Source organism: Dipodomys merriami, unplaced genomic scaffold, assembly GCF_024711535.1.
Source record: "Dipodomys merriami isolate MVZ:Mamm:240054 unplaced genomic scaffold, mDipMer1.0.p SCAF_33, whole genome shotgun sequence".
Lineage (NCBI taxonomy): Eukaryota > Metazoa > Chordata > Mammalia > Rodentia > Heteromyidae > Dipodomys > Dipodomys merriami.
Window position 1 is genome coordinate 9,741,169 of NW_027204826.1, and position 15,919 is coordinate 9,757,087.

Sequence of the window (15,919 nt, forward strand, 5' to 3'; positions counted from 1 at the left end):
AAGAATTAATGTGAACATATTTTTTATTTCAGAAATTCCATTATAGAAACCTTCTTCTTGGAGAACATGATGTTCCCTTAACGTGTATTGAACAAATTGTAACAGGTATGTAGTAGCTAATGTCTTGTCTCTAAAAGTTCAAACTGGGCAGAGTGGATGGTATCCTGTGCCAGTTGCCTCAGCTGAAAAGAGCAGAGATATCTCTTGAGCGTAGAATTGACAGTTGGTCTCAAACAGCAACCAAAAAAAAGGAGTAGATCTCTAAAAGTTGATTTCATTCTGGAAATGTTCTTTGACAAGTTATACTTCCCAAATATTTGAGTTGGAAATTTATTTCTGTAGGTTAGTTTTAACCAGACCCAGACTCCTTCCTTTTTTTATTTGTATTCCAGGAACATTAACCCTAGACAAGTCAAGAAATTACATTTTTTTAAGTGGGAATGTAGAATGTGTATATGGTTTTTTTTAGTTTCTAAATTTTGTGTTCTTTTAAATTACAATATAGTCATTAAGAAGATCTACAAAGTGATGATTTTATTCAAAGAGTAAAATACCTTTAGCAAAGTTTAAACCAACCCCTGAAGTTTTAGGAGTTAGAGATCAAGAGAGAATTACAGATACAGAGAAGGGCGACTTTATCGCAACTTTCACTGATAATATAAATGAACTAATTAGTGACAAGAAAATATTTTCACACTTCTTATTTTTTCTTTCTCTTTTAGTGAATGACCATAAGAGGAAGCAGAAAGTCCTAGGCCCCAACCAGAAACTGAAATTTAACCCAACAGAGTTAATCATTTATTGTAAAGATTTCAGAATTGTCAGATTTCGCTTTGATGAATCAGGTCCTGAAAGTGCCAAAAAGGTAATACTATTAACTTTTATCAAGTTCTGGGTTCATTATTTAATTACCAATTTCACTTCTACATGAAAATTTCATTTCTCAGTTGTGCAGATTCTTTTTAGAGGAAGTTATTTAGTATCTCCTTATGTCAAGAAGTCAAACCTGAGAATAGTAATAGAACTATTTATTTCTTTATATAAGTTTATGGCTACTTGGAAATATTTACATACAAATTTTTATCAGCTCCTAAAATATTAAGAGACTTTTTTTTTTGCAGTACTGGTTTTAACTCAGGACCTCTTTTGAGTATTGGTTTGAAATAAGCAGGTGCTCTACTGCTTGAGTCCCTGTTTCCTTTTTTTATGCCTCATAAACAGGACATGGAAAACTAATGTGCTATTGGTGGTGCAGAGACTTCTTTTTTTTTTTTTTTTTTTTTGTTGGTCATGGGGCTTGAACTCGGCCTGAGCGTTGTCCCTTGGCTCTACACCTCAGGGCTACTGCTCTACCACTTGAACTACAGCACCACTTCCGGTTTTCTGGTGGTTTATTGGAGATAAGAGTTTCATGGACTTTCCTGCCCGGGCTGGCTTTGAACTGCAATCCTCAGGTCTCAGCCTCCTGAGTAGCTAGGATTTCAGGTGTGAGCCACCAGCGCCTGGCCAGAGACTTCTTTAGTCCTGAAAGAAAGTAGATTTCTAGTGCATAAAGGCACTTTTGCTCTATTCCCCATACACAAGAGCAGGTTTTGTTTCTGGGAATTTCATTGCTCTTTCCTGCATTTGTCACAATAGACTGGAACAGAGGACATTGAATCTATCAGCTATACTCCTCTGACAAGTGAATTCATGCAAAGAGGTGGAGCTTTCTTCCCTTGAATTTAACTCTCATCAGCAGGCATTAAATACTTCCTAGAAGGCAAAGGAGTAACTTCGATTCATCCATGAGTTTGATGTGCACATCTGTCATCCATCATAGTCATGGTGGGAAGCATGAAATAGGATCACAATCCAGTCCAGGATGGCCTGGGAAAAAATGAGGCTGTCTCTCAAAAATAATCAGAAAAAAGGGCTGGAAGCATGGCTCAAGCAATAGACCCACCTACAAGTGCAAAGCCCTCAGTTCAAAACCCAGTACTGTCTCCCACTCAAAAAGCTGTGTAAAATTTCAAGAATAGAAGCACCACAGAACTAAAAAGTTAATACAGTTGACCTTTCTTTCAGAAAGTTTAAATCTCTTTCTCCATTTTTCAGATGACACTATTTTAGTAAATGGTAGAAATTCTAATTATTTTAGTTTCTGAGCCATCCAGAATACTTAAGTTTTGATGTGTGTTCTGGTTTCATTTCTCAATTTCTCAGATTTTTAGGGGGAATTTTAATTAGATATCTGCCTAGCAATGGGTTCTGCCAGCCAGAAAGAAGAGGATGATACAGCTTGTTGTGTCTTGTTGAGAAGATGAGGCCGCAACAGGTGAATATAAAGTAATAGTACAGAGCAGCAGCATAAAAGATGTCCCCATGCAGATGATTAGTGTTCAGTGATAAGCACGTAATACATGCTCTGGAAATGCAAGGCTTCCCTTGTTTGTGTCTGTCTGCTAGTGAATGAAGGCTTCATTGAACTGTTCACAGAAACAAGCTCACTCTGCTAAGACCACGTGCCTGCCAAAAATCCTTTCCCCAGTGTCTTAAAATATAAAAAGCATACTAGCTCAGAAAGAAATTCTTTATCTTTTGTATGGTCATGGGGGAAAATGTGGGAGAAAGCAGAGGCAGTGGGAATATAACTAGAAAATTTGTTTCTCTGATTTGCATGTTTTTAAACAGAGGGCTAAGTCATGTGTGGCTACCAAAGCGTTGTGACTTTATGAGTTAAAAACAAAACAAAACCACAAACCAAAGCTTTCTGGAATATGCTGTTGTTACAAGTGAAAGTTTTCATATAAAATTAGGTAGGAGCTGGGTGTGTGGCAGATGTCATATCCTAGCTATTCAAGAAACTGAGGCAGGAAGATCTCAAGTACAAGGCCAGCTTGGACAACATAACATCCTGTCTCAGAAAAACTAAAATGCCAGGCATTGGTGGCTTACACCTGTAATCTTAACTACTCATGAGGCTGAGATCTGAGGATCACCGTTTGAAAACAAGCTTGGGCAGAAAAGAATCTGTAAGATCTTTTAGTCAGTCAGTGAAAAGCTGGAAGTGTAGATGTGCCTCAGGTAGTAGAACACCAGCCTTGAGCAGAAAAGTCAGTTGAGAACATGAGGCACACACACACACACACACACACACACACACACACACACACACACACACACACACACACACACACACACACACACACACACACACACACACACACACACACACACACACACACACACACACACACACACACACACACTCCTTAGAAAAGTCAGTTGAGAACATGAGGCCCTGACACACACACACACACACACACAAACCCACATGAGGCACACACACACACACACACACAGATTCCTTAGAAAAGTCAGTTGAGAACATGAGGCCCTGACACACACACACACACACAAACCCACCAAACCACAGAGATTCCTTTTGGCAGGGTGAGGTGGTCCCTACACCTGGAGTTACACCTACTTGGAAGGCTAAGGCAGGAGGATCACTTGAACCCAGTACAGGAGCTCAAGGTTGACCTGAGCAACATAGTGAGACACTACCTCTAAAATAAGATAAAATTAGCAATTGGGAAATTAGTTTATTTTTAATCCCATAGAAGCTTTGAATGCTAAGTTTTCTTTGGAAAACATTTTGACTTTATAAATTTTTTTAAAAATGATCAACCACATATTTGGAGTTCTGTGAACCACTATTTGTGAAGTACTGTAGGTTTTTTTGTTTGTAATATAAATTCTCAGACTACCAGATCAATAAACATTTAGGTAAATGTTGCTCTAAAACCATTTAGTGGCGTAATTGGTTTTCTCTCAGTTGTATTATGACTGAGTTGGGTTACTTTGTGCAGCTATACTCTTTTTCTGTTTATCCTCCTCCTACTTGGGCCGTCACAGAAAAATAATAATGTTTGGTAAAGAGCCATACAAAGAAGAGTTTCAGAATACAGCATTGGATATCTTACCTCAGAGCAACTTGGAGCAATTTCCTTTTGAACCTTTGTTCACAACTGAAGTGCAAAAAGGTTTTGTGTGTGTGTGTGTGTGTGTGTGTGTGTTTAATAAGAATAAAATTTAAGCCAGCTATTGGTGACTTGTGCCTGTAATCCTAGTCATTCATCAGTCTGAGATCTAAGGATCACAGTTTAAAGCCAGAACAGATAGGAAAGTCTGTGAGATTCTTATCTCCAAACAACAAAAAGCCAGAAGTTGAGCTGTGGCTGAGGTCGTAGAGTGCCAGCCTTGATTGAAAAAGCTAAGGGACAGTACCTAGGCCTTGAGTTGAATCCTCAGTCCAGGCACAAAAAGCAAACAAAAAAAATCTTTTTAAAGGTATTTTTAACGATGTATTTATTTTTTAAATTTATAGACAGGTAAATGGACAGATAGTAAACTAAATATATGACTCCAAGTTTGTTTTATTAACTTGTTGAGGCATGCTTTCTAGAAACGAATTCAGTTCTAATTTAAAGAACAGGTTGGCCTTCACTTGGACTGTCATTTTTGTCTAGAACCTAATAGTTATTGGTGGCTTTTAGACCACAACATGTAGGAAACTTGGTTTTGTTTGTAAATGTGGCAGAGCTAGAGGTTTGCGTGTTTTCTGAGTGTGAGCTTTGCCGTAGTCAGTCTTGGAGGAGAAACATTAACCATGGGTACAAGAGTTTGTTCAATTTTTTTGTTGCCTGAAGAATACTTGGAAAGTAAGAATGATTCTACATGAAAGTGAGACCCAGAAGTTTAAGTCTTTCAAAACCTAGGAATGGAAGCTAGGAATTTGGACAAAGAGTTTTTAAACAGTTTGTAAGAGAAAGTAAAGATGGGGACCCTGGCTTGCTCTCTCCTCTCACAGTATTATTTCCACCGCAGCAGTGTGCCATTTACATATGCGGTTGTGCATATACCTCTGTCTGTGCCCATACCTTACAGGTTGCATGAAAATAAGTTGGGCCCACTTATTACTTATCTGACTCCCTCTCTCATTGAACTGAGTTTTCAGTGTCACAATATTTTTCTAGTCTGCTTTAAATGTAGATGTGATTAGCCATACTTGTGCTTTGTTGGGTTTTGCTGTGCAGATAGGCTTAGATTCTTTTTTGTTTTGTAAAGTCCTATTCCATCATGTGTCCATTTCTTTTGTATAAACAGGGTCTGTGACTCCTTTTAATCATCTTAGAAAAGGGAGAGACTAATATTATTGACTAGGAGTATATTCATGAATTTTTAGTAACGTTCTCGAATAGTGTTAGTGATATGTCACTACCTGACACAGTAGCCAACAGAAAGCTTTCAAGTGACACTGGCGGAAGTAGACACTTGGAAGTCTTCAGATCTGACCTAGTTCCTGCAGAGGGCTTTTCCTGGTCTCATTCTCTACTTTTAACCTGCCTCCCTCATTCACTATAACATCTCTCAGTTCCCTTCCTTGCTCTATTTTTTTTTTCTGTTTTCCCACTTATAATTAACTTACTATATCTTGTTTATCTTCTTCAATGTAAAGTATTCTTAATGAAGGCACGGATTTGTGTCTGTTTTATTCACTGCATCATCAGGACTTAAAACATAATAGGTGTTTAGGGGCTGGGAAGGTGGCTCAGTGGTAGAGTCCTTGCCTTGCATGCATGAGGCCTTGGGTTTGATTCCTCAGCAGAAAAAGCCAGAAGTAGCGCTGTTGCTTAAGTGGTAGAGTGCTAGCCTTGAGCCGAAAAGCTGAGGGACAGCACCCAGGCCCAGAGTTCAGGCCCCACGACCAACAAAACAACAATATAGTAGGTGAGTTCAGTGAAAATTGGCTCACTGGATGAAAAACATGGCTTATGCTCTGAATTTAATGATAGAAGCAGAAGTCCTGTGTGCTACTTCTCATCCAAGCAGCCGTTCTGTGAATTATTAGCATAATAGCTGTCTGAAGTACAGTTACTGAAGAGATACTGTAATGGGGCAATCAGATTCTAGAATGAATAACCTGCATTGGCTCCATCTGGGAAGACTTGGGAAGAGAGTAGTATTGAAAGAAAGCATGGTAGCTTAGAGAGGTAGACATATTTCCCAGGCAGTGAGAATGGTAGAGGCCATGGCCCTGGGGCCAGGCACTCAAACTGTATATGAGCATGTTTTCCTCTGGAGACCACAGATGGCTGAGGGAATGGTAGAAAGGTAAAAGACGTCTGGTGATGACAGCCAGTCTTGTAGAAAATCAACAATTAGGAGATTTAATTTATTGCAGGTACTCAAGTGCCTGGGAACCACAGCTAAAGGCCAAGATAGCAAAATTATTAGCCAAAATTACATCTTTAGAAGATAATGTTTAAGTGCTGTGGATTTCTAGAATGCAGGGAAGCTCATAGAAGTGTCGTAGGCAAGAGTGGCTTAAAGATATAGCTATGGCAATTTAGCCAGGTGGGACAGACATGCATGGAAATTTCCAGAGAAAAATGCAGCAAAGCTTATAAAGTAAATATGGTGCCCAAAAGACTAGGAAGTGATGGATGGAGACCTAGATAACAAGCATCTCCTAAATTTTCTAAGTGGAATCCTCATAGAAATCTCTGGCTAGCATTGAGAAATGAAGGTATATAAAATTTAGGAAGCTTTGTTCTCTCCTTTGGTCAAAACCAGTAATAAATTCTGTCCCCTCAATTGTGTATTTTTGATTTAGTGAGATAGAAAATGCTGTTCTGTAGAAGACTTAAAAATATAGTTTAAGCAGCAAGCTGACTTGTACTTACTGATGAATGGAACTCACCGACACAAGCCAGACACCACTAATTTGACAGGAACTAACAATTAACTTTTCTTGCTTGCTCACTGTCAACAGCATATCATTCTGTCTTAGTGCTTTACCTTCTACCTGACATATAATCTTTTAAAATAAGGTCATCTGCTATGACCTGTGTGTCTTTAAGTTTCTTCTTTCTCTTTGCTCATTTCAGGACATTCTCTTCTAGTCTAGTCCAAGGTTTTAGGCACAGGCAGAGCACCATCATTCATTCTTCGTAGTAGCAGCTGAGAATAATCACAGACATATTTCCATGTATGGGACTTCTCTGAAGGTTAAGATTGTTAATACTTACAGCAGCCTAGTTATGACCTCATTTTATGTTCAAAGAGATGTAAGCTGGAAATGAGGCAGTGGATGTAGGAAGACTCAATAGAGCCTGGTTCAAAATCCTGATCCCTTTGATGTATAGCCAGTTCTTTTCCACAGTCTCAAGCCATTTTACTTCAAATGTTTTTTGATGAACTTCTCTGGGTTATCCATGTATTTTGGGGTTTCTTGCTAATTTTAATTTTTTGTGATTGTGGTCTCTCCATTAAATTTAAGCTTTTTTAATCCATAATGTGTAAACATTCAATTTTTTATGCCTTACCCTATTTATAGTTAACTAAAATGGAAACTTTTTGTTTTTTGGCATGGATATGTGGTCACTGCCTTTTTGGAGAATGCTTCATTAGTTTTCAGGTTTCATTTATTGTAACGAAATTATTTTCCAGTTGAAATTCAGCTCAGCAAATACATACTGAGTACTTCTGGTGTACTCATTAAAAATTAAACTGGATCTGGGACACAACAGTGAACGAGGCCTGTCATCTTGAAGGGCGTAACACATTTCAGGTCACCCAGGAAAACATGAAGGGTATCTGTGACCCCTGCCCCAGAGTACCCCCACTGACCAAGGCCTTAATGTACATTTCATTTAATTAAGTGTGTTAAATTCCAATTCTAAATATAGAATTTTTCCTAGGTATGCCTTGCAATAGCTCATTATTCCCAGCCAACAGACCTCCAGCTACTCTTTGCATTTGAATATGTTGGGAAAAAATACCACAATTCAGGTAAATATGAAAATATTAAATATTGTGACTAATTTTACATGTGTCAGTTTTATTCCTATGTTTCTCAGAAAGTCTCCAAGTCATGAGCTATAGTGATTATAGAGTCATTCTCTTCATAACTGTTAAGGAAGTAAACACTATTTTTTTAAAGCCACCTGTCAGATTATCTGTTGGAAAAAAATGACCAGGAAGAACCTATAAGCAGATATAAATTTTGACTCATAAAAGTTGTCAAGTGGTTTACCTCTAATCACTGGCTTGTTTTTGTGATCAACGTGTCCCCTAACCCTTTTTAATAGGTAATTTGAGTTAATTTCTTTAAGAAAATGAAAAGATAGTTGGAAAGCCTCAACTTCACTGGCAAGGCATAATTTCATGCAGACATTGTAATGGTTGAAACTTTAGTAGACTTCATTAAGATTGCCAAAATACTCTTTCTGAATAAGACTGACGAGTAGAATTGAGAGTTTACCCAGCGAACAGGTATGTTTTAGGCTCTTTTGTGACAGTCACACATATCTATGTCAACACCAAGAAAAATTCTAGAGTTGATATAAAATTACATTTTATATATTTTGTTTATATATATTTAATAAGGCACTTTTAAATTGATAAAATAATAGAGAACAAGAGACTCTCCTGTTAACTCCCTGGTAGGTTAGTGAGTACATATCTGTGACTACCTGCGCCCACAGGTCCTCTCCCAGTCAAGACAAATAAGTCTGTCAGTAATTATAATGGAACATCTATTCACTGCCGTGTGGCCCAGGGATTATAGATTATTAATTGTACTACAGATTTGTATTTGTTACCTTTAATCAGATGGTATAACTTAAGAATATTCCAATATTGCTCTATTGTAAATATATTAAAATGCAGTGTCAGTGCTTAGTCTCCACAGAGACATGAGACATGAATACATTTTCAGTACTTTAGAAGGTCCTTGTCAACACTGTAGAGCTGGTAGATGAAGATAATACTGCAGAACAACTTGTGTCTTGTCCTCTACAGAATTTGGGTGGTAGAAAGGATGTAACTCAGTTTTTCTTTCCAAAGTATACATCATCATGGGCTTGAGCAACATAGTTATTCTTTCAAATTGATTCTTTACTATAAAGTAAATTCACTTACTATCTGAAGATAAAGCATTGTAGAAATTCCACTCTGTCCATTAGGTGAATAGCCCTTAGGATTATCATTAGGCATACAACAGATCACAAGTCTGTCTTCAATAAGGTGCATACTCAGAGTCCCAAAACTATTTGAAGAGGTACAGTGTTTGTTTTAGAGTCAGTCTTCCATCCTGCTTCAGTTTGCTTATGCTGCAGACCCAGTCTTCATGCTGCCTTTTGCTAGTAGAGTGATGTGGTCCCATATATAGGTCTGTGGCTTCTGCAAAATCGTAATGGCCTAGGCATAGCAAATATAGTCAACTTTATTGTCCAGGCAATAACCTGATGCCTGCTTATGTTACTTTCCTTCTTTTTTTCCATCCATTCCTTGTGGGTGTCTAGTTTGTCAACCCTAAACTTTTCTGCTACTAGGCTTTTCTATCCATTCCTCTTAATCCTTTATATAACTTGGTGATAGAATTTGATGATTAGTACTTAAAGTCATCAGGAACCTTTTTGTACTGTCCATCCTTCCAACTCCCCTTCAGCAAGTACTCCATGAACATATCTCTGGCCAATTTTGTTCAGTTTCTTCAGAGGGTAACATCCTTCAATATCCTTCCATGCTGTTACAGAAGCATAAACTGCATCTTTAAGATCAAAAGAAGCCTGAAATTTCCACACACTGCAGTCAGAATTCATTAATTTGTGAGTGACAGATGCCCAATAATCCACTCTTGAACTTCTGGATGGCACCTTGACTCATTGGCTGGATTAAAGAACTCCTTTTTGCAGGCAGGTAGGTGAACAAAGCCATTTCCACAAATAAGATACAAGGTTGGAGAATGTCCCCTCTTCTAGGAAAACCTCTCCTATCTGGCCTTAGGCATCCTGTGTTACATGAATAGAATCCACCTCTGACAGGCTCCACAGTTACCCCAGCCTCTGTGAGCATCCTGAGGTGCAGCAGGGAGTGTGGCGCCCACAGGCTGTGGAGCACCGTGCACACACACACCACGTCAGGCACCTGCTACAGTGGGAACAGTGGTTGTGTTCTCTTTTGACCACAAAGAAACCACACTCAGACTTCTGTGTTCATCAGTGAGATTATGGGCAAAGGAAGGAAAAAGTACAGGTACACCTTTGTTAGAAAATTGGTAAGATGTCAGATTATACTTCTGGACTAAGAAACTGAAAACTTTGTGAAGTCATGTGCAGGCTCAATGTCAGCAGCTCCACGTCATGACAGACCATGCTTGCCAATGCTACAGTGCGCTCTGAAGCCATTATGTTGCTTCCCATTAGAAAATGTGTATTTTTCAGTGAGCATCCTCAGTTTTATCCTTTCTAGTAACATAGGTTTTAGTGTAGGACTTTATTTTAATACTTACTTGAAAATCCAGGGAGTGTAAGAATTTTTAAAGTTCGTCACCTGTCAGTTCTTAAGATTCTCCTGTAGCTATACAAGATGGTGATTGATCCTCTCATATCTTGAATATTGGTGGTTTCCAATCCACCACAAGCATCAGAATTACTGGAGGAACCTTTCAAAAGGCGGCCATCTTGGCTGTACCTCCAGACCTCAAAGTCAGAATCTCTCAATAAAGAACTACTTCGTTGACTCACTTTTTAAAATTGCTATTATCACCATTCTTTGTGACTTCTCATTTCTGCCCTTTCATCCCAGCCATGGTGTTCTCTTCATATACTGACTGCTTTTACTACGTAACTGTCGCTTGAGGCCATCCAGGACATCCTAAAAGATCAGCAAGTGGAAACCAGAATAGCCTTGTAAAGTACACAAAACATGGCCAGGGTAAAAGGCACATAGTGATAGTGTCTGGTTGCACTTAGTCTGAAGCTGAGTTAGTCTGAAAACCTCAGTCCTGTAGATGGCAAGGGGCTAGGTCTCCTGAGATGACTCACTTTTCCAGTTGGTTGCTGAGACTGTGTAGTGGCTCATTTGTAAAGCATGCTACTTCAGACCTCTAGGACTTTCTGGAAATCATTACAATTTCCTACTATAAAGTCACATTGAGTATCTGTTTCTTATTCTATAATGAATGTATTGAGAAAGATGTAAGGCATGTGAAAGAATTCGTTCCAGTTGTTAAGACACGTATATGTTTTAAACAAGAGAAACCTCTAAACAAACAACACAGGACTGACCCTAAAGATGCTCTCACTTCACTTGATGTTTAGAAAATGTCGTCCTTAGATAAATCTTAAATGTAATTTTGGCCAGAGAAAATATCTCATTCTTAGTAGCACATGCTCAGCCTCCATTATTAAAGTCTACAACTCAAAATACTGAAAAGCATTTCATTTTAGATGTTGAGCTAGGAATCTGCTGCCACCCTGTCCACATGCCTCTTTTCAAAGTTACGAGTGTGTTCTTTAGGCTTCTGTGTCTGTTGGTTGTCTTTGGCGGTCCAGCCTGCGGCACAGGGCTGCAGTACAGTCCTGGACAACAGCAGTGCTCACAGACATTTGTTTTGTCCTTGGCTTTAATAATGATGCTGTTTGCTGGGTGTTTGTGATAAGCACTCTTCATCACATTTAAATTCCCTTCTATCCCAAATTTGCTGAAAGCTTTTTGTTTTGTTTCTAATCACAAACAGGTGTTAGGCTCTAGTAAATGTTTTTCTATACTGTCTGAGCTGGTCAGATGGGGCTTTCCCCCTTTTATATAGTCTCACATGACGAATGACTTAGATTGTCTAAAATTGAACAGTTTTCTGCATTTAGGTGCAGGCTTTGCATCCAAATGAAGAAGTCACAGCTTCTAAATCACTCTTTCTAGCTGTGTTCTCTAGAGGAAGGTGGGATGTGAAGAGATAGGCCTTGTAGTATGCATATTTTTAACAAATTCTGTTCAATTCATACTCCCTGGGTAATTCAATGGCACATAAATGATACATTTCAGAGTTCCTAATATATACAGAAGACTTTCAGGATCTAGAATAGCACTGTCCAAGAGAGGCATCCATTTGTGCTCTTGAAGTGTGGTTACTGCAGCTGAGGCAGAGAATGTTTATTTTCATGTTCATTTAAGGGGGTGCTGTGGCTAGCTAGGACCTCCACTCTTGTGCAGTACAGATCTGGAATCACAGGCTCATGGAAATCCTCTTCTACTCTCCCTTCCACCACTTCTTACATCCTGATGCTCCAGCTGTATTTATTTAATTCCTCAATATTTTCCTTTGTCTTCTGCTTTTTTAATGTTCTTTGCCCCAAATACCTTCCTTCTCCTCACCAACCAGCTGAAAACTTTTGACAACTTCCTTAGAGCTCTGTTGAGATGAGGTCAAATCATGGCCTCTCCTCTCTCCCAGCCTCCTTCAGCAAGACGATGGGCTTCTGCTTTTGCATCTCTGCTACACCCAGTCATGCAGGGGACCTTTCCTCCTGAGTGCCTTGTTAGCACTTTCAAAACTAGAAGTAAAAGCTTACTCATCTTTCTACTTTCAGCCTTTAGCACAACAGAGGTGTTCAGCAAATGTCTGTCCTGTACCAGGAGGTAACTCATACTGCCAATGGGTAGTTGAACATTCTGTGTGGCTACAGGGAAGGATGGAAACGTGTTTTGTTTTTGTTTTTTAAGCCACAGTTAATCTGAGGGTCTTTTAGGCCAAGGGAAACCACGTAGGTTTGTTTGATTCCATTGGAAAGTGCTTATGATTGGAAGTTGGGGTAAAAGCTAGTGTCATGAAATCACCTTGGCAAGTAGCATGGCTGTGGAGAGCTGCTAACTGGGTTGAGCATTGCTTAGCATCTCACTGGGGATGTCCATCTGGATTGCCCCACTGGGCCTGGAGGGGCTGTGCCATCTGTCACCCAGGGCAAGCCTGGCTAACAGGACACTGCTTTCTGTCTGGGCATATTACACATCCTCCTGGGCTGCAGGAGGAGAACGTGCATCAGAGCTGGTATGTGACAGGAGGGTGGAAAGAGCAGAGCATGCTCCACAGACAGTACTCAACTGCAGTGCTTCTCTCTTAGAGAAGGCTCCATGCTAGAGATTCAGGTCTGGGCCCACCCTGCAGAAATTCCCATGAGGAGTCAGGATGTTAGCCTCTCCCAGAGCATCTCAAAGGCAAATGGAATAAATACAGGAAACAAAGAATTTTCTAATCAGCAGGTAGATGAGAAGTTGTTGTTGGAAAAATGAGATTTGGAGGGCTTCAGAATTGAGATAATTGTGGATAAATCATTTTTCTATCAAAATGTGGAGAAAGTAAATAAATGACTTGGATTTATGCCTACAGTTTGGACAGAGAGATGAGCAAGAGCTGGGAATTGCTTCTGTTAATAGCAGGGATAGGAGATAACTTTCCAAACAAGACGATAAATGGAGAGGAATTATGGGTAGCAAGCATTTTCATACTATAAAGAAATGGTTAGTAAAAAGAAAAATGTGTAGCACAGTAATCAGAAGGGACTAGAATGACAGTGTTTTCAAAATCAAGCTAGACATGGAGGCACATGCTTATAAACCCAGCACTTGGGAGGCTGAGGCAGAAGGATTATACATTCCAGGGTAGCCTGGACTAACCACATAGTGAGACCCTGTCTCCAAACAAACGTGGAAACCTACAAACACAACAACAAGATCAAATTGACCTGTATATGTTTGAAGGAGAGGAGCAACAGCCATAGAAGGTAGGTGGGAGACAGCCGGCTAGGAAGGAGGCTAAACGATTTAATTTTAAATAGAGAGGGCAAGGCGGCTCCTGGAGGCACGTGACAGGTGAAGCAGGAAGGAGATCCCGTCCCACATAAGAGCTTGTGTGCTTGTGACACAAGCGTGGGAAGAGCAGGAAAAGACTGCCCCAAAGCTTCAGTGAAATCATTTGCTTTTCCTGCAGCCAACAAAATTAATGGATTACCCTCGGGAGGAGGCGGAGGAGGAGGAAGGAGCATTGCTGGCAGTGGCAGCAGCCAGAAAACTCCACTGTTTGAAACATATTCAGACTGGGACAGAGAAATCAAGAGGACTGGCGCTGCAGGGTGGCGTGTATGTTCCATTAACGAGGGTTACATGATATCCACTTGGTAAGTCTCATCTCAGCAGTGATGTGCCCACAGGTGACTTGTCTGTGAAGAATAATCACATCTCCTGTCATGGAGAGCTTTCAGGTTATGGTTGACAGAATATTTGTTCTCAATGATGTTATAGTGGATTTTTTTTTTAATTTCAAAGGTAAGAGATTTAAACATAACAGTTGGCAGTGATTTTTGCTACTATTGTCAATCTAGCTGGTGTTTCTTTGCAATCTGTTGTAATTTTGGCTAGGGGCTGGTACTTGAACTCGGATCTGGCTCTCACTCAGCTTGTTTGCTGGCTCACTTCAGTCCTCAGATCTCAGCCTCCTAAATAGCTAGGATTACAGTCACTGGCAGGCAGCCTAGCCAGACTTACCTTTTTCTATTATGGTATAAGCTTCCAAAAATTGTTTTCACTGGTAATAAGGATAATTGTGTTCTTAAGCCAACACAGGCAGAAAAGCCCAAGAGGCTCCTTCTCCAGTTGACCATCACAGTGCCAGATTCGCCCAAGTGGTAGAGCACCAGCCATGAGCCAGAAAGCCAACCAAGCCTTGTTACCACCCCCTCCCACAGAAGATGAGGAGATGGGAACTAAAGCTTTTTGGAAATTTGCCTTACTTCTCCTTATCCTTAGCCCGTCAAGAGAACAGAGGCGAAGGTGTTGTCCAGATAGAGTGTCCATGTTGGATTAGATAGTCATTCTGGAAAATAATATAAATATATTTTGTATTTTTCTCACGCTAAATATTTAATTGTATGACAACTGACCCATCACCCATGTAGACAGATATCTAGAATCATCAGTGCTCCTGGGAGCCTTGGGTGTGGCCACTAAATGAAGTGGGGATAAGTGTGTGTACAGAGCACACAGCTTCTGCCTTGAGCACAGGGCTCACGTGGGATCGTTCTTCCTTTCAGCCTTCCAGAATACTTTGTAGTGCCAAGTTCCTTAGCAGACCAAGATCTGAAGATCTTTTCGCATTCTTTTGTTGGAAGGAGGATGCCAGTAAGTGTTTTTTTTTCTGTTAGATAATGGTTAGAGCTAGCCTTCACTGCGTGTACCCAGTTCAGTAAGCAGAAGTTCTGCCTATCTCCTAGTTCTGGTGCTGGAGTCACCCGAATGGCAGTGCTCTTGTGCGCATGGCCCTGATCAAAGACATGCTCCAGCAGAGGAAAATCGACCAGAGGTAAGTGAGAAATGGTGTTTTTCAGTTGCATTTGCTGTCATAAATAAGTTCAGTACCAATTGGAAATAGCACCTCAGGTTCTATATAAGAATGGCCATTTGAAAAGAACACTAATACTCTACTAAAACGACCTTTTTTCTACCCTTGTGGGCCTTCCAGGGCTGATGCCTTACAGTAACGTTGCTTTTCATATGCTTTCAAAGTGCGGTGGCTTCCAGTGGAGACATTCCAGGATCAATTAAACTCTCCTTGTAGTTCCACATGGAACTTATTAGGTCTAGAAGTCACAGTTGCTAGGACAGTGGTTTTAATGGACCACCGAAAGGAAGTTTAGCATCCTTTGCTACCGTCACCAGTCACTTCTGTCACTGAAGGGGGAGGCCTTTCTCAGTTGTCCACATTGCAGCAAGCTCACTGTTGGTTTTTGTCACTGAGTGCCCTTTGTGTCTTCAGCTGCTGCTGTTCCTCTGGCACTGTACCCTCCACATGCTTATCCGCTCTTCTCTCTGAACATGAAAACTCCAGCGCCTCTTCATCTGTTCTATACTCCCTTCCTAAAGTTTACTCAGATCTGTGGCTTTAGTGACCAACAAACACATTGATATTGGCGATGTAATTTGACATGTTCCATGTGGCAGTCTCCAAGACCATTAAACTCTAGCTTTTCATCCCACTAGCCCTTGTTTGTGGTTGGTTGACATGTGGGCTGCATTGGTTCACAGCCTCTCTTCC

At 40.1% G+C, this 15,919-nt stretch overlaps 1 protein-coding gene across 1 annotated transcript in view; it reads left to right on the forward strand.

The window, feature by feature from the left end:
• Positions 1–15,919, forward strand: part of Mtmr10 (myotubularin related protein 10) — a 40,160-nt gene that overhangs the window by 10,998 nt on the left and 13,243 nt on the right. The window contains exons 4-9 of the mRNA XM_070043103.1: positions 33–105; positions 723–865; positions 7,749–7,839; positions 13,820–14,006; positions 14,919–15,006; positions 15,099–15,187. Of these exons, the coding sequence (XP_069899204.1) occupies positions 33–105; positions 723–865; positions 7,749–7,839; positions 13,820–14,006; positions 14,919–15,006; positions 15,099–15,187 (671 nt within the window). The remainder of the gene's footprint in view (positions 1–32; positions 106–722; positions 866–7,748; positions 7,840–13,819; positions 14,007–14,918; positions 15,007–15,098; positions 15,188–15,919) is intronic.